This window comes from Perna viridis, chromosome 10, assembly GCF_037379345.1.
Source record: "Perna viridis isolate PV_CMFRI_1.1 ecotype Kerala chromosome 10, ASM3737934v1, whole genome shotgun sequence".
In the NCBI taxonomy this organism is placed as follows: domain Eukaryota; kingdom Metazoa; phylum Mollusca; class Bivalvia; order Mytilida; family Mytilidae; genus Perna; species Perna viridis.
The window spans coordinates 12,351,722-12,373,772 of record NC_142454.1 but is presented as its reverse complement, the minus strand read 5'-3'; the positions used below and the strand labels follow the sequence as shown (position 1 = coordinate 12,373,772).

Genomic DNA, 22,051 nt, shown 5'->3' with positions numbered 1-22,051 from the left:
TAGAAGTTCTTTTTCAGTGTATACAAAATTGCTTTTAACTTTAGGTCTTTGGTGAATACTAAAAGGGGGGAATACAAAACCAAAATAAAAAGATATTAAAGTTTTACCATATTTGTTAATGAGGACCTTTAAGTTCTTGATGTCGATAGTAAAACTGTGCCACGCAATTTTATTTGAATGTTGTAGAACAGCGAAGGGATACCTCGGCAAGTTTCGAAGTTGAATACTAGTATCTTGAAGTATGAAAAGGCAATATAAAACAAAGGGATGAAGTTGTCTTGAATATAGCGTGATGTACGTTCATATTCTTTTGTGTCTTTGTATTGTTAGCGACGCAAACGTCAGTGACATCGCCGTGAACTATATCTTGTATATAAAATGGTTGAACTTGACTGTCAAATTGATACGTTATTCTAAGTTACACAGCGCATGGTGCCGTGACCGTATCAAAAGTTATGGAGTTAAAAGTTATACCTGCTGCACATAGAGGGATTGCGACAAAATCAATGAGGAATATCAAACAGAATTTAGACTTTGAACATGAAGAGATATCGACTTTATCGAAAACAGACAGTTTGCAAGGAAATCAACAACAAAAAATATTGGAGTTGGCAACGAAGGAGGATGGAAGAAGGATTTTTGAGTATATGTACAATTTAGAGACCAAAATCAACCAAATTAAGAAATTCATGTCCCTAGATCAATCACAACCCAAACCTATACATTCAACATCAGCTACCCTTAATCGTGCAGAATTCTTTTTGTCCGTAAATATCAAACCGCCATACCAATCAATGTCCGTCAGGACTGATAGTGAGATAGGCGCATACATAATTCAACCCACAATGCCCAACCCTGCACACAATGCATATACAAAGTCAAGGACAAAGTCAACCAGTAATAAGTTCAGCCCAAATACTACTACTTTGTCAAATACAAGTCAGAATAATCGCTTTCCTAAACTTAAGCTGCAGCATTACAACGGAGACATTCTCAGCTGGCAAACGTTTTGGGACGCATTTGAATCCAAAAGTCACTACAATACTAACCTCACAGAAATTCTGGTATTTGAAGGCACAGTTACGTGTCATTGTAATACAACCTATATATGGGTTTTCATTAACGAACACCAACTACGCGACGGCTGTTGAATTATTGAGAAAACGTTTTGGTCGACCCAGCAAAACAAAAACTGTCCATCGTTGAACAAACAAAAATATATGCTTCAAATTCTCATCGAGGTTAGGACTTCAAATCAAAGGAAAAAATTATAATGTGTAATTGAAAATATCACACGAGTCTTTGTGGAGGAACGTTTGTATCTAACGGGGAATCAGGAACAACACAGAAAGAAGCTGCCAAAAATCTTGTTCGACATGACGAAAACACAAATACTAGTACATCGGATAATTATGTATGCACAAGCTATGGATTATCTGAAAATGAATGTCATGCTGAATACTGCCATTGCACCCGTTAAGCAAGATCAATACACAACAGTCGAAAATATATTGTCCGATGAAGGCTCACAGCGCTCTTTCGTTACTGATAAGCCTGCAAGAGAACGGAATATACAACGCACAACAACAGAAACCATCCAATTATCTGCGTTTGGAGACAAACAAAATACCTCTACTTCGATAAAATCGCCTTCCTAAACTTAACCTGCGTATTTCGACGGAGGCATTCTCAGGTGGCAAAAATTTTGGGACGCATTTTAATAACAAGAACATTCGAGCTTACATGACTGTTTGATGTCTACTCCACCAGCAACTAAAGATCTGACAAAACTACTGATTACATTCCAACTTCACAAATTTGCTGTCATTACAGACATTGAAAAGGCCTTTCTTCACATACGACTTGGCAAAGGAAAATGTGCCGGATACGGACATCAACACTAAGGTACTAGGATTACCTTGGAAGAGTAATTAATAGAACAAAAGTTCTAGCGAATATCAAAAGAAAGCAATCCAGGGACAAAGACCAAACATGGAAAACAGACATGCACAACAAAGAACATGAAGTAACTGAAATAATACATACAAAGTAACAAAAGCAAATGAGCAACTCGGATTCCACTAAAAACTGGGAGGATGGACCAGGTGCACCGGTAGGGTAAGCGTCCTCTGCTTTTCTAGAAACACCCGCCGAGTTGATCATAAAAAAGTCAAGCCCGGGGTAGACGAAAGAGGAAAGGAAAACTATGACACGATGAACATTGCAACTGATAAATTGTCGTTCAAAGATTCAAGCATTGAGTGTAGCTCGGAGTTGACTACATAGCTAGAAATACTAAAAGTATCTTCCCACATCTACGACTCCCTTTTACTATAAGGACCAGTTACAGTAAGAGCGCTAAGATTCTTTTCCGGGAACTTTGGAAACGAAAACTAGATTGTGATAAACCTACTACGAAGTACATAGTTATGGACATACTTTGCGAATGACCTAAAGACAACCAATGCAATGGAATTTGAGAGATATCACTTTGCCGATTCAACAGGTAACAAGAATGACTACGAACTATATGTATTAGTAGATGCTAACATGACAGCACGCGGAGTAGTAGCCTTCATATGCAACGAGAAGGAATCAAATATTGTTATTGCAAATCGTGTAGCACCTGTGAAAAACTGACATTACCTCAATTAGAGCTGATGGCGGCCTTGATTGGAGCACGTTTAGCCCAACACACAACAAAGGAAACTGTTAAGTTGAAGCGGATTACATATTGGAGTGATAGCCAAATTGTATTACAGTGGCTAAATACAACAAAGCAGATAAAAAGATTCCTTAAAACATAATCGACGAGATGTAGACACTGACAAATCCAGCTCAATGGAGATACTGCCCAACCACCGATAATCCTGCAGATGCAAAATAAACTATGGTTCGAAGGACCAGAATGGTTACTAATTCGAGAAAAATGGCTATCATGAAATTCAAAGTAAATTTCATCATTACACTGTAATTCGGATGTAGAGGATAAGGAACAACATGAAACTAAGCATCTGAATATTAATGAAATACGATGACTAGAAAACATCATTGACAAAACGCGGTTTAGTACCTACTAGAGGATAATTCGTGTAACTACATGCATGGAGAGTTTTATAAGAAACCGTAAACTGCAAAAATTGAACCGAGATTTCGAGGAGTTATCTGTGAAGGAGTTACAACATGCCAGGGACTTCAAATCTATTTGGATTCCAGGGGAATGATTCTTTGTGGCGGGAGAATCCATAATGCACCTGTATCAGAAACAACACAGTTTCCGTACTTACAACCACAGAATTACCAGCTAACCAGTGCATTCGACAGTACGTCAGAAAAACCCTACATCAATGCAATATTTATCAAAAGGACGAGCGAAAATCTTACCGTGCGCCTGATCCAACGCTTCTACTGGAGATCAGATTGATCGAAGCACCACTGTTCACTGACACGTATACAGTCTATAAAGACTGTATATGTGTCAGTGAACGATGGTGCTATACAGGCACATTATACGTGAAAGAAAAACATGGATCAGAAAAGGAAGTATATACCTGTCTCTTCACTTGTGCCAATCCTCAAGCAATTCACCTGGAGTTTTTGTCCTTTCCTACAGAGGACCGGTTTTTACTTGCATTTAGACGGTTTACAAGCCAGAAATCTATACTGCGGATCATGATTTCTGATAACACCTCTACGTACCTTGCCGCCTCGGAAACTGTAGAAAATATAACTATACCAATGAAAGTTCCTGGTAATCTATCCAAATATTGAATCATGGCAAATCATTTAAAAAAGAGCTCATTGGTATGGTGGATTTTTGGAACGGATGATTGGCGTAAAAAAATCATGTTAAAAAAAAGACACGCTGGCCGTCATATTTAACAATGGATATGCTTCAAACCGTTATAATCGGAAGAGAGGCAATTATCAATGACAAACCTTTGACATATTATTCGTCAAACCGTGCATAAATTCAAAAACTAATTCTTGATCACTTCTGGAATAGATGGAGATCGGAAAAACTCACTTCAGTACGAGAATTCCACAAATCTACTGGCAATTATAAAGAATAATCAGCATTGTATATATTCAACATGAGAAGCCACGAAAAAGATGGAAGTAAAGGCCCTAATCACAAGGAAGGATGGACATATCCGAGCCGCAGTTGTTGAAATGAACAATGGATTAAGATCAAGACCAATCGTGAAACTGTATCACATAGAACTGACAATCAACAGTGAAACCGACGAAATGGAAATTTGACAACAGATGATACCATTCAAACATTGCCTCAGCGCGAAGCCTCTTTACACGCTAAAGAGAATATTCACAAAATGACACATGTGGAAAACGGTGTATTGATTATGAACTTTGATTTGATAGGTCATAGCCTAAGTGATAATGATGAGAAAAACATAAACATTTATTCTTAGTATTTCTTATACTATCCCCCAAATGTCGTGAATGCAGCGCGAAGTACGTTCACATTCTTTTGTGTCTTTGTATTGTGGGCTACGCTAACGTCAGTGACGTCGCCGTGTACTATATCTTATACATAAAATGGTTGAACTTGACCGTCTACTTGCTACGTTATTATAAGTTACACAGGAGTGTCACATAATAATAATAATAATGAAAAAATCAAAACAAAACAAAACAAAAACAAAAATTTTGCTTCATGTTCAAACATTAAAACAATGCAAACTAAAAGGCGGCCTAGTACGCAAAATTATTTATGTAAACCAAATTCCAAAATAATTAACAAAGAACATTTGCAAAGAGAAGACAAATATGCTAAGTTGCATGTCAATGGACAAAAAGAAATATTTTCTGATATATTTTTGAACTAGTATACCAGATGTAAGGTGATAAGCATGAAGAAGCCAAAATTCATTTTCAAAATTATTTTATTTAAAACAAAATGTCGTAAAATAGAGAATAAATGACACAAAAGGTCATTCCAATTATTTTATACAAAAACAGAGGACTGCATGCTTACAAGTTCTTGTAGAATTAGTGGATGGATCTCGTTGATGATCCACAAAACTATCTTACAAAGGCATGTTAAAGTCGTCCTCTTAATCAGTATGGACTCATACTGTGATGAAAGAAGATAAGAAGAGAAACGTTTATAGAACGATGGCAATACTTTTAGCGAATACTTACTGCCTCGTGCTTGTCCGGTTGTCAAAAGAATAGGCCCGCAGCAGCGCTATGCTTGTCGTAAAAGGCGACTAAATAGTGCTCAGAACACTGGCCGGGGCCTAGGGCGCTATGCCCACAGAGCTACTGGGTTGTGTGCCCCAGATGGTGGAATGGGGTACCCCTGGCATGTTACATGCTGGGTTCGTCAGGCCATAATACGGAAAACCTGACCGCAAACCATAGTGGTGCAACGTGTTCGGAAAGATGCCACATTCCTCGCACGGTCAACATTTTCGACCCTATTATCCTCGTTTCCCATCCCATATTCATTTTATCATCCATTTCATGTGTCCATCTCCTGAATATAACTGACATATTGCTGCTTGGGCATTAAACCCCAACAATCAATCAATCATAATACTCACTTCTTCGCAATGTTCACATTTTTTGAATTATACAATATATCTATTATTTTTTCTTGCAAACTGTAAACATCTCCGTGTTATTAGATGATTTGTTTTCGGTTTCAGCTGGTATTGTACGGATGTCGCTTTAACTAAATGAGCAGGTGTTTTTTTCCTTCTGATTCGTATCGAGATACTTGCGTTTCACTGAATTACATACTTATATGGCTATACATCATATCTAACATAAAAACAACAAAAGTTTGTTTGTACGTTAGTATCAACGTAGTTAACTGATATATATTTACTTTTGTATAAGATAATGAGTTTGTTTATAAAGGAATATTTCTAAACGGTCTTTAAGGAAAGTGAGATCATGGGTACTAGATTCTAAGTATTGGAAGCTAACACTCGGAAATACTCTCGCTCTCTCATAGTGTAAACTAACATCATGACTAATGATTTCTTATGGTTTCTACTATAAACAAGACAACAAGACCATGTATTCGATAAACATTTATTACAATATCATTAGTTTTATAATTTATGTAGCTTTTTGCTTCAATTGAAAGAAGAAACGCAATGTAAGTGTTTCAATTGAATATTTCAAAATATATATCAAGAATACAACAACACGAAACAAAAAAAAAAGGAAATAATCAAGTCGACATAGACTTGTAGGCAGTTACAATCGTCATCTTTACTCAACATTTGAAAGAACTGTCCAGAAAATTGCATTGAAGATGAGATAAGCGATAGGAAATGCAGATCTACAGATCAGGTCTATTCTCTTAGCTCTCTGGCAGTATGGTCTGTTGTCTCTGCTCCTTTTGATTTCGAGGTTTCCATTGTCCATATTTGTGATGTCAGTGTTTCTATTACATATATCCGCAAGGTTTAGGTCCTTCATATTTACCTGGAAAATATTTAAAATAAATGTCAGCGGTGTTTAAAGGTGTGTGTGTGTGAATTAAGCTTGTTACTACCACAAATTTCTTTTTGGAGTTATATAACAAGTAGAGCAGAACGTTATTCATTTACTCCGAAATTCTTTTTTGCAGATATGCTAAATTCAGTTGTATCGAGATTTCTGATTGGTTAATTCTAAATTGTATAACCTGGTTTTGTACTTTCACGTTGGAATTGTACACTCTCAAACAAAATCGTATTGACATTTGTATTATGTTTCAATTATCAATATTTGGACTTGAATCCATTAGAAATTGAATTATAATGAATGTTTCTATTTTTTATTAGATGATACGTTATAACCTAGTTTGACAAGAGTAAATGGTCGCAAAACAGATTATTTTGTATAACTTGTTCCCTCAGTGAATTACCGGCTTAATATTGATATTAATGTATTTATAATGTAAGTGTTCATGTGTTGTCAAATACCACCCGTTTATATATAAGAACTACTTTTTCTCATCGCCCGAACTCATTATGCTGTTGAAAGTTTCTGAATAATTTGTATGTGTATATAGAATACGTATTTTTTTATCAGACATAGTTAAGATACCTTGGTCTGTGGCCTTTTTGTCCGAGCCAAAACGTTGACAATTGAATATTCTACCATTGCAGCAAATACGAATAAGATTTGAAAGAGTGTCCATATATCAGCAGCCTTTACGTAGGATACTCTAGGCGCATGCCCTCGTGAAGCTGAACTTTGCGAAGAAATTGTCAAGACAGTGACACATCCTAAAGAAACACGGGCAGGGACTGCATCTGGGTGTAACCAAAACGAGACCCATGACAGAACAATGATAAGTATATCCGGAACAAATAATTCTATCAAATAGTACCCAATCGATCGTCGGAACTCAATCGTTGCTTCAAGAGTTGAATACCCACCAGCTGAAATGAAATAAATGTTGAATTATTTGGAATAAAATAAGTGAATTGCGTTTGTACCGTTGTAGGCATATGCAAAGAAATAAAAATGACCAATTAAAGACAACTCTCTATATACTCAACGTCAGATGTCGCTCGATATGGTTTTGAATTTTTATTTTCGTAACATTTGCGTTTCGGAACTAGAGTTGTCTTTCTTACAACTCATATTGTGTTAATTGACCTATGTCACTTACGAAACGTTTCTGCGCTTTGAGTAGTTAATAAAAATCCTTACAGAATAATCCTATACAAAAAACCGCCATCATATTGGTATCTATTTGTGTACAAACAATGTTCGTGACATTCCGGAGATCGGTGAAAACCGTTAGTTTTCCCGCCAAATCGGATGCGTATGCGACAAACGGGTTATACGTCGGAGACGTTCGAAGATACCGAAGTGCATGCTGGAATCATTGCTCTTTACACAAACCATATAAAATAAACAAATTCTCCGCTGCAAACAATCCGAAAGAAAATAGCCGACTTTGACAATGTGAATATTGCCATTCAAATTTGCCAACTCGACGAATGATTGACTTCATATGGAGAAATTATTACGTAATTTCAATTCAGTCATATAAAATTAACATTTAAATCACAGGAAGATGACAATAAACATGTTTGTTAGCCTTTTAAAATTATTTTTTGATGGTTTTTGCTGAGCTGACATCGAATATCGTGGTTTTCTGTGAAACTGAATTTGCTCAATTTCAGATGAGCACTCAAAATGTCATGCAAAGAACAACATCATGGCTTATTGAAAATTGTACACAAAGTTCGTAATGTGTAGGGTTACTTTAAAGGACATCATCCTCCATTAAGGTGAAACATATTTTGTCAATATTGACTGTTTTTTGTATCTAAATAGTTATCAAAAAATAATTGAACAAAAATTGACGGGGAGGGAAAATACTGAACGATAATTAATGGTGAAATGTATGGGCTGAAAGCCTACATTTGCCAGACGTTGTGAAATATAGACCGTGGAAACGGCTAGTTTAAATAGTTTCAGCAGATTCAAAATATCAATAAGAAAAACTCGAATTGTAGTGTAAAAGAATAATTAAGTGATTGTTATTATGATGTCTTCATTAATATTGATAGAATTTAGACAAAAGATCGTTACTTTTTGATAGATATAAGACTGCATTGGAAAAAATATTGGTTAAAAGGCTGAATTTGTACTAGGTCTTTGGTTAAAAGGCTGAATTTGTACTAGGTCTTTGGTTAAAAGGCTGAATTTGTACTAGGTCTTTGGTTAAAAGGCTGAATTTGTACTAGGTCTTAGAGGTGTAATAGATATAGTAGTACATTTTCATAATTTTATAGATTAGGCGTTGCGATGATATGACTGTCAAGTATTGCATGAACACTCATTACATTGTTAATTTCTCCTCGTCTGAAGTATTTTTATACCAAATCAATTTTTAATTACCTTTTTCACAACAATATAGACTTTATGAAAAACTGGATGAGAAACCAAACGAAAGGTTACCAAACATGTTTCTACTTACCAAATCCATCAAAATACAACATTTTGGTAACATTAGATATTTTGTTGGGAACGCTGTACAGGGGCAAACTAATGCTGGTAACAGATACTGGCGCTTTCTTCTGCCATTCGTATACGATGTAATCTGCATTGTGGCCATCTGTTAAAAGAACAATGATCGTACTTCTACATTGAAACGTTGTGTTCATCTCCACAAGAGGACACAATATGTTCATTTTTCATACGATGCCAGATATGGCAGGAGCAACTAGGCGGATGTTGAAAGAAAAGCAGGGGACAAATAGTATATCATCTGATTTTGGGAATGAAGGGTGCCATAATGTTTAGTTAATGGGCTGGGAGGGTCCACCGTGCACCCCCACTCATCAACTTCATGGTGATTTTTAGATAGATTTTTTTACTCAATTGTTTGAGCGTCTAAGCCTTCCTGTGACAGCATAGGTTAACAAACTAAACAAATTGGATTATCGTTGTCAACATGTAGCCCAATATATCAGCTTTACAATGGTACCAAGAAAGTTGCCGTAACACTTAGGATTTTTGGGTAAAATGAAAAAAATGTACCCTTACCCGACCGAAAAACACTAAATTTCAAGAAAGTATTTACCAAAAAAAAATGTTAAAAATATTTCCCCTACCCCTAGAGAACTGATTTCAGTATCAAACATAATTCTCATTCACAGCATACCGACACCGTAAAACTGATATTTTAGGCATTCGTACTTATGATAATGATGTAACCAACATATCTAATCAATTCAGGCACTAAGATTTTCTTTTTGAGGGTAAAATTATTGTAAAATTGAGAAAAAAAGAAATTTTCAGAATTTCAGAATTTCTATAACATCCGTTATTTCCTTAGTTTTTACTACATTAATACAGTGTCTAAGCTTCCGAATGAGCCCAAGTAATAAATATTTTGAACTTTTCCAAGTCAAGTTAGGTGGAAGATTGCCACTCCTACCCATAAAAAATTCCTCAACATGAACTAATATATTAATTTTTTGGCATATAAACGGCATGAAATAGACATTTTGGATACTATTGTTTTAATTATCGATGTATTCAACATATCTTCTCATTTCAGGCACGTATTTGTCAGTTTCAATGTGACGATAATAAGTTTTTAATAAAACGGGGAAATTTCGGAAGTTTATATTTTCTTCCATTTCACCTGTAATTGACATTTGTTTTTTCAAATACCGTATTTCGAACAAGCTTTTGTATATTCAAATACAATTAAATAGTTTCTTAGCTTTCTGATGAGCCCGAGTAATGAATATTTGAACTTTTCCTGAAAAGCTGAAAAATTCCCATCCCCACCCATGAAAAGAATATCTCAACATGAAACACAATATTATTTCTTAGCATGTAATCGATTTAGAAATAACCATGTTGGTTACTAGTAGTTTATATATCGATGTATTTAACATATCTTCTCGTTTCAGGCGCGTATTTTTCAGTATCAATGTAACAATAATGACTTTTTCATAGAAAGGGAAATTTTCGGAATTCATATTTTCTTCCATTTCACCTGTATTGGGCAATTTCTTTTCAAGTATCCTACCTTAAACAAGCTTTTGTACATTCAAACACATTTATATATCATCTAACCTTTCTAAGGAGCCAAGGCAATGCACAATTAAACGTATTCCTGGACATTTAGGAATGGTACCCCCTACTCACTAAAACTTGTCAAATTGTGCAAGGAAATGATCGTTTATAGCATACACGAAATGTACACAGTGTCTATCTGACATTTATTATGGCGATTTTCTTGTATCAGTCATATCGTCAAGCAAATATGCTTTAATTGTCCCGAAGACGACAAATTATTTAAAAAGGGAAATTTAAGAATTTTACAGATTATCACGCATTTTAACACGTACATTGTATATTTTTTGTTTAAAATATCACAATTTTAACATGGTTTGATTTTGTTTGCTATCATCATTTTAAACATATAAGGTTTCAAAGAAGCAACAATGTTGAATGATTGGCAAAAATGTATCTAACACAATTTAAAAAAATGCTAATGTACCACATACGAATTGTGGGTTTTCGCGGAAATTTTAGTGCGTATGGGGTACCATTCCTTCGTCTATATGGCCTGGAATACGTGAAAGTAAAGACCAATTTTCTAGGGATAGGTTAATATTATTAACATTTCTTGAAAATTCTTTATTGAAAATTAGTTTGTCGTAGTTTATTTATGTAGAAAAATTAAATTATCCATCGAATGATACCAAATTTGAGACTTTTAGTTGGTCAATAACTTGTAGAATCGAATCCCAGTTTTTGTTTTTTGTTTTTTTGTTTTTGTTTTTGTTTTTTTTTTTGGGGGGGGGGGAATAAATCGACAAAATTCATCAAAAGAACCCTAGTAAATGGGAGGTATAAGGATATGTGAAAATCATATTTTGGTTGATGAGTTGGGGTGCACGGGCAGAGGGTGGGGGTATAACAAATATTATTTTAAAAGATATATCATTCCTTGGTGTGAGTTGCAAAATATCTTTGCATTTTATGTCGTTGATACAGACCGGTTAACCGTAACCGTCACTAAACAAAGATTATACATACAACTCCCGATTTCAATCGTACAAATCTGCTTGTCTAAAGGGTAGAGATGAAAGTGCATCAAACAAGATATTTTTGTAGTTAATCTGAAATGAACAAAAATGGGATATTTTTACAAAATCAGCTGTTATATGGGAAAGCCTTGGACCAAAGCAACGCATCTTTCAAAATGTTAACTTGAAATCTACAATTGCTTGGAAAATCTAGAAACCATGCATAGAATACTGATCAATATATTGATTACTTTTTAATGAATCAAAAGCAAGCTTAAAAGTAAGGTATATACAACCCACCTCCAATGACTTAACCTGTCTAATTAGGCCATTTGAATAAAAATGTTTGGGAAAGTGAATTGTTAAACAATACTGATAATCAATGACATAAAGTATTAAATTATAGATGTTTATGTTTAATTGCTGAATACGTGGGACTAAAGCAGTATACCTCAATTTGCATATTAATAATGACTGTAAGACCATGCACATTAACAATGTAACTGAGAGAAATAGAGTATGTTTACTCAAACGATTATTTTGTTTTCGTCAGTCATATTTTGACCACTTCAGCTCTTCAAATATTCGTTAAAACATAATTTGTCTAACTTAACACATCAACACAAACATGCTTTGCCTTAAAACATCATAGTGTTTACTGGACATTTTATATCTAACCCAACCTTTTGTGCGTTGAGGTGGGCAAAATATGGCTACATAAAAAGTTTAAAGTAGACACATGTTGTTTATCTCTTTGCAAAAAGTGTTGGAAAAGATATTTTTTAACTTATTCAACCAAAAACAGGGATAAGACAGCTAAATTTGGTCGAACTAAATAAAATTTGTGTTTAGGTCGACAAAAGATGAATGACACAACACTTTTGTATGGTAGTGGTAGACAAAATGTATTTCTCATAGTAAATTACGCGTTAATTCGAATATCTATTACCTCATTGAATACAATACAGTTCCATTTGAATTTATATGCATTAGAACATTAGATTTCACGATGTCGTGTCGATATCCGTCCTTTAGTTCATTGATGTAGGTGTCGGGTGTCCACACGTTTTTCATGTCGTGATGACTCAGCTGAAGAACCATGTAGTCATCGTCGAATTTTAGCCGCTGATCTACCCATGACTGCCGGAAATAGACGGTTAACGAAAAGTCCTAAAACAATGAATATGTATGTCGAGGTTTTTGCTTTCTTTGGTGAATTTGCTTATATTTGATATATTACAAAAGAAATGTTGTAATCATAAACTCTTTTGATTCCTTTTTATAAGGACTCAATACGATGATGTGAATTTGTCTTCAGTTTTGATAGGTTCGGAATCAATTAAATGCTAAATGACTGTAGTAGAGTTAATTTTATTTCAATACCATTTAGGACCAGATCCGTAATTTGTTGAGGAAATTGATGACGAGTATCTTTTGTATATTTGTTTTAATTTACAGGTAAGTAATTTTAACTGATTGTTTGCCAAAGTAAGTTTATGCACACGTAAGATACTAATACTAGTTCTTTAAAAAATGATCGCCGCTATCTTAATGCAACAGAACTTTATACGTAAGACCCAAATTACGTTTTTATTCATTATAAATTTGTTATTGTGTTACCATGTGTTCTTCGTCCACCTCAAATATATCTGAGATCAGTAGTCTGACAGTAACAGTTGTTGGTTCACCTAATGAAGCTTCTGGGGGAAAAATGTCAGCAAAAGGTCTATTATATAATAATTACATAATACAAACGAGACATAAACATGTATGATAAATGAACAAAACTGAACATAAAAAAACATTTTCTTGTCATTTTGTATAATAGACATGCTAATAGTTTTCCAAAACTTCAGGGGTAATGATTTTTCCAAGGACGCGCATATATTGTTTCTGAATGTAAATGCAATTAAATGCCTGTACCAAATCAGGACCATTGCGGTGATTTCCAATTTTCAGGTTTTTACCCTGATACTGCTCGTGGATTGCTGTGCCATGAAAACTGATTTGTTCAACGTGTCATAGTTTTCCTTTCCTCTTTCGTCTCCCCCGGAGTTGAAGTTTTATGAGCAACATGACGGGAGTTTCTAGAAAAGCAGAATACGCTTACCCTACCGGTGCACCTGGTCCATGCTCCCAGTTTTTAGTGGAGTCCGAGTTGCTCATTTGCTTTTGTTACTTTATATGTATGATTTTAGTTATTTATGTTCTTTGTTGTATATGTCTGTTTTCCATGTCTGGTCTTTGTCTCTGAATTACATTCTTTTGATTACCGCTTGGTTCCCTTGATTACTCTGCCCATGTTATATGGACTTTCCTTTTGAATATTCCATTTAAATACTGCCTAGAACTTATCAGTTCGGTAATTTTGTTATGACCCTTCATTCGGTAAGTTATGTTCGCATACAAATTTTCAGAAAAGACTTACACTATTGCAAAGATTTCGATCACGTGCTTTTTTTTTTATCATGGCTACCTAGAACAATTATGTAACGAGTGTAGAAGGTATTATCAAAACCCAAACCAGGAGGATTTTGAAAGATCATTACAAGAGCGTATTTGTCTCTCGAAGTGTTTCTTTGTTTTGTTGACTGCATGAGTGGATTGATCATATGATCATATTCGTAGCATTGCTGCTTTCTATAAGATATTTTTATTGGTGCGCAAATTTAAGGTAATGTATTTGATTTACTTTACTCGTGTTTAACTTTTGTATTTTATTCTGTAACTTTATATATCATTTAAAACTTTTAATCTAGATTCCGAAAAAATATGTGTTTTCCAAACACGAATCTTTCTTGGTAAGCTATACATTTTTGAAACCCTATAATTATACTAATTTAGATGCATACATAATTCTTGTATACGTAAATGAGGCGCGTGAATATATATAGTCAATAATGGAACACAATAATTATTGGCTGTGTCAGTCATCACATCAGGTCATTTTACCATTTCTAACTGTACCTGTCCTGTCTCGTCCTGGAGGTATTCTTTTATCATATGTTGAATTATATAACAGCGAGTCCAACACTTCTTGCCTAGAATAGAAGTTTGATAGTATGAAATAATTGCTTCATTTAAATCTCATATAGCAGGAAGTCCAGTAATTATTGTTTGAAAATATATTGTTATGAATTGATAGAAAGGTATGAGAGACCAGTAATTTTGAGCTTGCTGCACTGATTAATGTGGCTCTCGTGCAAAATAAAATTATTCGTATCAACTAAAATAACAGCCCGCAAGTCATTGCCTGATTGAGGTTATTTCTTCATAGGCGCAAGGTTATATTCAGTCTATTTTTAGAGCGATAGTGATGTTAAAGAATGTTTTCACGTTTTTGTTTAAAATAAAATAATAGTTTTATCATTAGTTTTATCAAAATTATTTTACATTTTGAAACTTCGGAGAATCCAGTAATTAAAATGATATTATTTGTACTATAAATAATTCAAAAAACAATTTTAAAATAATATTAAACTTTTAGTAAATACAATAAAAAGAGCTAAACCTTACAGTTAGGTGCTCGATTTGTTTTACATATTTACCCAAATCAGAGAAGACACATGTACATACATGTGCAATAACCATCGGTGTTATATTTTGTGGTAGTTTTTTCGGTTATTGGTCCACGATATTATATCGTTATGCACAACCTGAAAACATGTGAGGAATACTTTCAAACGTCCTTAAAAGCTAGTTGTCATTTTATGTATCTTGTCATCAAGAGGCACTAATCATAGATTCATACTTACTCCAGGAACATAGCTCTCGTTAAATCCATCACAAATATTGGTAGACAAAATTTGACATGCAAGAACATTTTGTTAAATATTTTCACATTCATTCAAGAAACCATGTACTTTCTTCTCATTCTGTGGGTGATTAAGACCAAACCAATTAACAAACAGCTGACAAAACTCTCAGTTCATTTCAAATATTGAAAAATTAAATTTCTTGAAAGTTTATGATAACGATTTTACTAGTATTTACTTACTTGATTTTTCCCCAAACAATAAGTAATAGTTAAGTGTACGTGTTTGTAAGAATCAGGCAAAATGAAAAAAAAAATCAGAAACATGCATGTCAAAAACCCACCGATCTGATAATAAAATCTGTGGCAACATCCCTTCGGCCCCTGCGTATGGAGTGTTCATATCACAACTCATACGTTATGCCAGAGCTTGCCGAAGCTACGCAGACTTTTTGTATCGCGCTAGAACTCTAACAAATAGGCTTCTGAAACAGGGTTATGTTGCTACAAGATTGAAGTCATCACTACAGAAGTTTTATGGTCGTCATCATGAACTCGTGGATCGTTATGGTGTATCCATCTGCACCACGAAAACTGATTTATTCAACGGGTCATAGTTTTCCTTTCCTCGTTTGTCTACCCCGCACTTGACTTTTTATGAGCAACTCAGCGGTTGTTTCTAGAAAAGCAGAAGACGCTTACCCTATGGGTGCACCTGGTCCATGCTTCCAGTTTTTAGTGGAGTCCGAGTTGCTCATTTGCTTTTTTTACTTTGTTTGTATGATTTTAATTACTTTATGTTCTTTGTTGTATATGTCTGTTTTCCATGTCTGGTCTTTGTCTCTGGATTACATTCTTATAATTACCGCTATGACCTTGGTTTTCTTTATTACTCCTAGAAAAATGAGGTTTTTTACAGAGTCATCTGCCTATGAAATGTTCATTTTCAGTGCATTTCAATGCAATTATATCTCAATAATACAGCATGATATGGAAAATTTTCCCTTGATTTTGATGGTGCATATATTCAAATTACACCATCAAAATGATGGTTTTTTAACCATGTTTCACCTACTGTCTGAATCTTACAGGGACTGACACTTCAAACTTTGTGAACACAAGGAATTCAATTACCACAAAAAAAAATGCTGTTTTAATGATGGAGACAATGTAAAAACACATTATATATGTTTATCTTTTGTCTTCTTAAATAGGTTTTACATGTCAAACTTCATGTCGGAGGCTATAGCGTATGATCAAGACGAAAATATACAAACTAGAATATTGATTTTTACTTCAGTAATAGTCTAACTTTGAAATGGTAAAGACATTACGCGGAGAGGTTACATTTAATGTATATATTTTATTTTAATCATATTTTATAATATGGAAATTAATCTACATTTTGGATATTTGCAACATTTTGTAGGTACAAAGACACCGATCATATAAAGATTGCACATTTCGATATGATATACACGTGTTTCAAGTGATAACCTCTCATCAGCAGCGTTATTATCAAATACAAAGAAAGATCTAAATCCAAACATTAAGTGTATATAAGAAGTACACAAAAGCGAAAATACTAGGAAGCCAAATCTATCACTAAGAGGTTCTACCTTGTGCAATACAAGGAATGAAGCTTCAGTGCTTTTGGTATTTTTTAAAAGAAAATTGAGAAAATATGAAATTGAAATATTAAGTTTAACATAGATTCTCACTTGCGTAAAATATTTAAATCAATTTCTTCCGAAATGAGCAGATCGTACGAATGATTAGTTTTGTTATTTGTTGGTTCATTCCTTAATTTTTTGTGTAATTTGATTTTTTCTTTACTTTTAATTAAAAAAAACTGAGAATGAAAAGGTCGAATCACCACGTTTGAGAATGATTATTATTGACAGCTATATTTGTATGTTACAGACAGATGATAACAATGGTTACGGAAATGTAAAAAAAATGTCCACAAAATTGCTGTCTGTAGAAGAACAAAAACTAGTTTTTAAGGCACCTCTGAAGATAGATTTAATTTAATACCAAGAGGTGGTTTGTTTGCTCGGTCTTTATATAAAAGAAAGTATAAACGGCAGACTAGCATGAGGTTGAACGTCATATTAGTACAAAGTGAACACGCATTCTGAAAACTGAGAACTTGTAAATGAATACGGGTCCATGTTCTCAAGATATATTTAAACACAGCCAATTAAGTTCTGCTTGTAAGATTATTACTTAGTTAGTACCTCCTTCAAATTAAAGCCTTGTTGAGTGATATATACACTATCCAAAGTCATCTCCAATAAGAGTAAATTTCCTTTTTTTAAAAGGTGTTAGAGTGACATATAAGTGGAGTCTTAAGTATCAGAATAATAAATAGGCAATTGACGACCCTAAAACACTATGTAACTGAATATTCAACCAGAACACCCACCAGGATGAATGTTCATATTGGATTCCTGGTCATCCTTCTGGGTCTTTGTTCTGTTATTGATGGTAAGTCAACTGTAAGTCAACTTAAGTCAAAAAAGTTCTATTTGTGTATTTCAGGATTGACGTTAAGTAGATGATTATTCAATTAATTCCATACGTTCTTCGGAGGTAAGCACAATGAAGATAATATCTTGTGTATGAATTAAAAGCAGTGTAAAGTTACTTTAATCTGTGGTAGAGTAAGTGATTCGTGAAACAAGATGCACATATTTGGCAATGATAGACCCAATGAAAAAGTACATACTATACATACAAAATAAACGTGGTTATAGTACATGTATATATCAGAGACATGTGTTTTTTTGTATCCAGAAATGCAGAAGACTATTCTTAAGTATTTAACATGAACAATTCAGCCGACTTAGTACAGGGTTTAAAACATTAAAAAATTATAGACAAAAACAAGCAACCAGTATCCCACTTAGTTAAAACCCAGGATACACAGAAGTGCTCTTAAAAATGAGTATATATCTCCTGCTTCCGATAATACACCCGCCGTGTTGCCAATCGGTGGTTATGTTCGGTTTTTAAGATAAAGGATACTACAGACAGTATGAAGTCAGCCTCATATCTTGACTTACACTTAGAGATCGATGGTAAAGGAAAACTATTGACTAAACTATACGATAAACATGATGGCTTTTCATTCCGTATTATCAACTTTCCTTTCTCCTTTGGCAACATCTCTTTAGCAACTGCGTATGGAGTTTGTATATCACAACTTATATTGGGAAAGTACTATTGTTCGTAGGGTACCAATTTTCGTAGTTTTCGCGTTATACCAGGCGAAGAAATTTTGTTTCCAACGAAAAGGAGATTCTCATCGATACGTATACTGAAATTCTAAAAAAACCGCGAATTCAAGAATCTACGAACTTGTGTATCTTTCCTAATCTACGAAAATTTTATCCATGAATTAAAGTGCTTTTACAGTACGTCATGCTAGAGCTTGCCACTACTGCGCGAGCAGACTTTTTGTATCGCGTTACAATTAGAGTTCGGGAACAGGGTTATGTTGCAACACGATTGATATCATGAATACAGAAGTTTTATGGTCGTAATCATGAACTCGAGGTTCGTTACGATATACCCTCTTCGCCATGAGAACTGATTTGTTTAACGTGTAATATGTTTCCTTTAAATTCCGCTTTCATCTTCCTTTTAATCAGCAACTGAGCGGGTGTGTCTAGAAAAGCTGAGATTATTACCCTACCGGCGCACCTGGTCCATGTTCCCAGTTTTTAGTGGCGTCCGAGTTGCTCATTTACTTTTGTTACTTTGTGTGTATTATTTTGGTTATTTTATGTTCTTTCACCTATTGACAATGCAACTATTTAATTGGCCCCTTTCTAGAAAGTAATAACTGCAATATAATACGTATTCATAAATCACCAACGTATCCCAATCATATTTGTTGATTTCACTATTATGTTATTAGAACAAAATAGCAGCATACCATTTTAAATTTAAATTGTTGTAATGACTCTGTAAGTTACTATTTGAATGAATTTATACAAGTATTGTTGTTTCATTGTTCCCTTTGATAACAAAACTTGATACTAAGTATGCACAGCTCAGGAGAGGATCCAGACTTTAATAAAAGGGTAAGTTTATGATCCAGAAATTAATAGAAAGGGGGTTTCGGGCTACCATTTATTTTATGTTTCCAAAAGTCAACAACATTTTCTAACAAAACGACGTGTGTAACCAAGTCCAAGAATACACTGGATCCAATACTGCATGTGTTGTATTGTAAGATAGTATATTTGGAGTATATAGCATTATGTGTTCCATCCATGATATTTGGTGTCATTATTGAGACCTCTTGTTTCTGTAAGAAAAGTTGAAACATTGGTCTATCATGTTAATAAAAAGTAGAAAAAAATATTTTATTAACTTTCTTAACAACATAAAATTCACATTTCTGATGAAAATACCGATAAAAGTATCTGATGCTGAAAAAATGAAACAAGTAATAGAATAACTCACAGCAGTTTACTGTCATTAAATTTCGTCTTAAAGTATTTCACCACAGACCACTATATAACCAATAAAACTTTGTCAACTTTCCCAACGTTTTTTATTTGTACTTATTTCACTATTGGGTTTTCTGGATAATCTTACACTATTTAGAAATTTCACAAAAATATGAACTTATCCCTCTTTTCTTGTATGGACCTAGTTATAATCGAAAATTTAAGTATATTTAGGTTTATGAAGAAAGTCAGGGTTAGAACAAAAGAATATGACAATCTACTTACATGTTCACTGACCTACTTTATTAATATTGTTGATGTCGAAAGTCAATGTTAAGTGTTTAAGTTAGTAGAATAAGTGGATCAGAATGATCCAGATACTAATTAGTTAGCGTACTTTGAATGGGATACTTACATTACTCAATATTCAGTGATCCACGCATGTAAACATCTTCAAAACCATGATTATTTCGGTGCTTGGCGTAGTTTCCCAGCTATTTCTCTTCATATATCGTACCGAACAGCGTATATAAGGCAAAAAAAGAAAAGTACTTCTATTTAGGGTTTTCAACAAATGTTATAAAGGTTAGGTAGATAAGTAAGGGTTTCTTTTTTCCCAGGTTTTATTACCATGACTTGATGGGGGAAAAAATTTTAAGTTTAACAGTGTTCCTGTCAAAATGTCGATAAATATGCTAGGGTAGGAATCAAACACTAAGATAGGTAGGAAATCTTAAAATCGGGTAATGTTTTTTTTGGCCGAAGCTCTTACAAATTCCTAACTTCTTTGTTGTGTATGTCTGTTTTGTCTCTAGATTACATTATTTTGATAACCAATATAATCTTGGTTCCCTAGATTACTCTTTCAAGTCATTTTGACATTTTGTGCAATTATGTTTGTTCTGTTCTAGAAAAAAAAAATACGTGTCGGTAAAAAATTGTGACAAGTTTTCATTGGTTATAAGATTCATTAGTAGCAAATATTGGTATCTCTTAAAAAGATTGTTTTAGTACCTGATTTCAACAATTTCAGTGAAGGCAGAGACTTCCATCAGTGATAGTGACTGTAGAGACATTGGAGTATGGATACATGGTCACATTGATTGTATCTATTTAAAGCAGAGAAGTGGCTTTGGTATTCACAGAAATCCAGGAAGATTCTGTCGTAGACACTGGGACAAATGTTGTCAAACTTGTACTGAGCTAGAGCAGGTAGGATTATTTGTTCTTTGTCAAAAGAACTGTAATTAACTCCAATTTCCTCACCTTTTCAAAACCAATATCTTTCATATTTTATTACCTTCAGTCCAATAAAGTAACTTTTAAAAGTATGATAAAGCAAAGCTTGACACTAGAAAATTTTAACCCTACTTTAGACAATCATAAAAGTGCCAATATACAACTTTCCACACTTGTTGAGTCAAGGGTATTCGTATTTGAAGCCATGTGAGATTTTCAACATCTTTTGCGAATAATTTAAGTCAGCGCTCTTATCACAAAATGATTTCAAAAACTATTGAGTAAAAATGCAAAAATATAAAATATCAGACAATCTGTGATAAGAGTCTTGCTAGAAACTTGAAGTACTAGAGAATTAGAATGTTTTAAGTATGTGGACCAATTGAAGGTCTGTGATTTTTCACACGAGTAATGAGAAAGACCCGAATGCCTCATACTGATTCTTACTCACGTGGAACATATCATGAAAACATATTTTTGTTCTTTCAGCAAGGGATTATACATGTAGTTAGGGTCGCAGAATCAACCAATACAGAAAACGCCACACCAAAGAGAGTGGACGCGTCATTACAGGAATACTACTACACATATTTCAGAAGGTTCCTAAACAAATATATGCCACAACACCCAATCCTCAGGAACAATGGAAATTGAGTTCTGACTTGTACTTTTCGTAAAACTCTGTAATAAACACAGTACTGATTCAGATTTATCATTTTTGTGCCCATATAGTATAAAGGTTATATCACTGTTGCTGACTCTTATGGAACTTTATATTCACCTACTGTCTACAGCTTTATTTCAATATATACATATTATATATTATTTTCTTATAAAAGAGATGTACGGAGCGATTTATTTCTCCAACAAGACCGTTTAATAATGGTAATTTTTCAATCCCATGAAAAATTCTTAAAGATTTCAATAAGTACATTGATATGTCTTAATAACATTAACAACAATGCAGATTTCTCCGTAGACTTAAGACATGTTTTTTCAGCTGCAACACCAGTAAACTAGCTCGATGTATAATCTTTGACCGCTGTCTATTCGTAAATCTT

General features: G+C 34.0%; 2 protein-coding genes across 3 annotated transcripts; one reads left to right on the top strand and one right to left on the bottom strand.

Moving 5' to 3' along the window:
• Positions 1-6,085: 6,085 nt before the first annotated feature.
• LOC148604554 (glycine receptor subunit alpha-2-like) lies at positions 6,086-20,206 on the bottom strand. 2 transcript variants are annotated; one of them, XM_088549111.1, is made up of 8 exons: positions 20,167-20,206; positions 14,487-14,575; positions 13,155-13,234; positions 12,484-12,704; positions 11,545-11,627; positions 8,963-9,100; positions 7,072-7,409; positions 6,086-6,465 (listed from the first exon to the last, which is right to left on the bottom strand). In XM_088549111.1, coding segments are annotated over exons 1-8 (1,167 nt in total). In that variant the 5' UTR covers positions 20,169-20,206; the 3' UTR covers positions 6,086-6,249. The 2 variants fall into 2 exon arrangements, with proteins under 2 accessions (XP_088405237.1, XP_088405238.1); XM_088549112.1 differs by having other exon boundaries at positions 14,502-14,575.
• Positions 17,619-21,696, top strand: LOC148604553 (uncharacterized). The gene is made up of 3 exons (XM_088549114.1): positions 17,619-17,778; positions 20,785-20,963; positions 21,480-21,696. The coding sequence occupies exons 1-3, from the start codon at positions 17,721-17,723 to the stop codon at positions 21,642-21,644; spliced, it is 402 nt and encodes a 133-aa protein (XP_088405240.1). The 5' UTR covers positions 17,619-17,720; the 3' UTR covers positions 21,645-21,696.
• Positions 21,697-22,051: the final 355 nt, after the last annotated feature.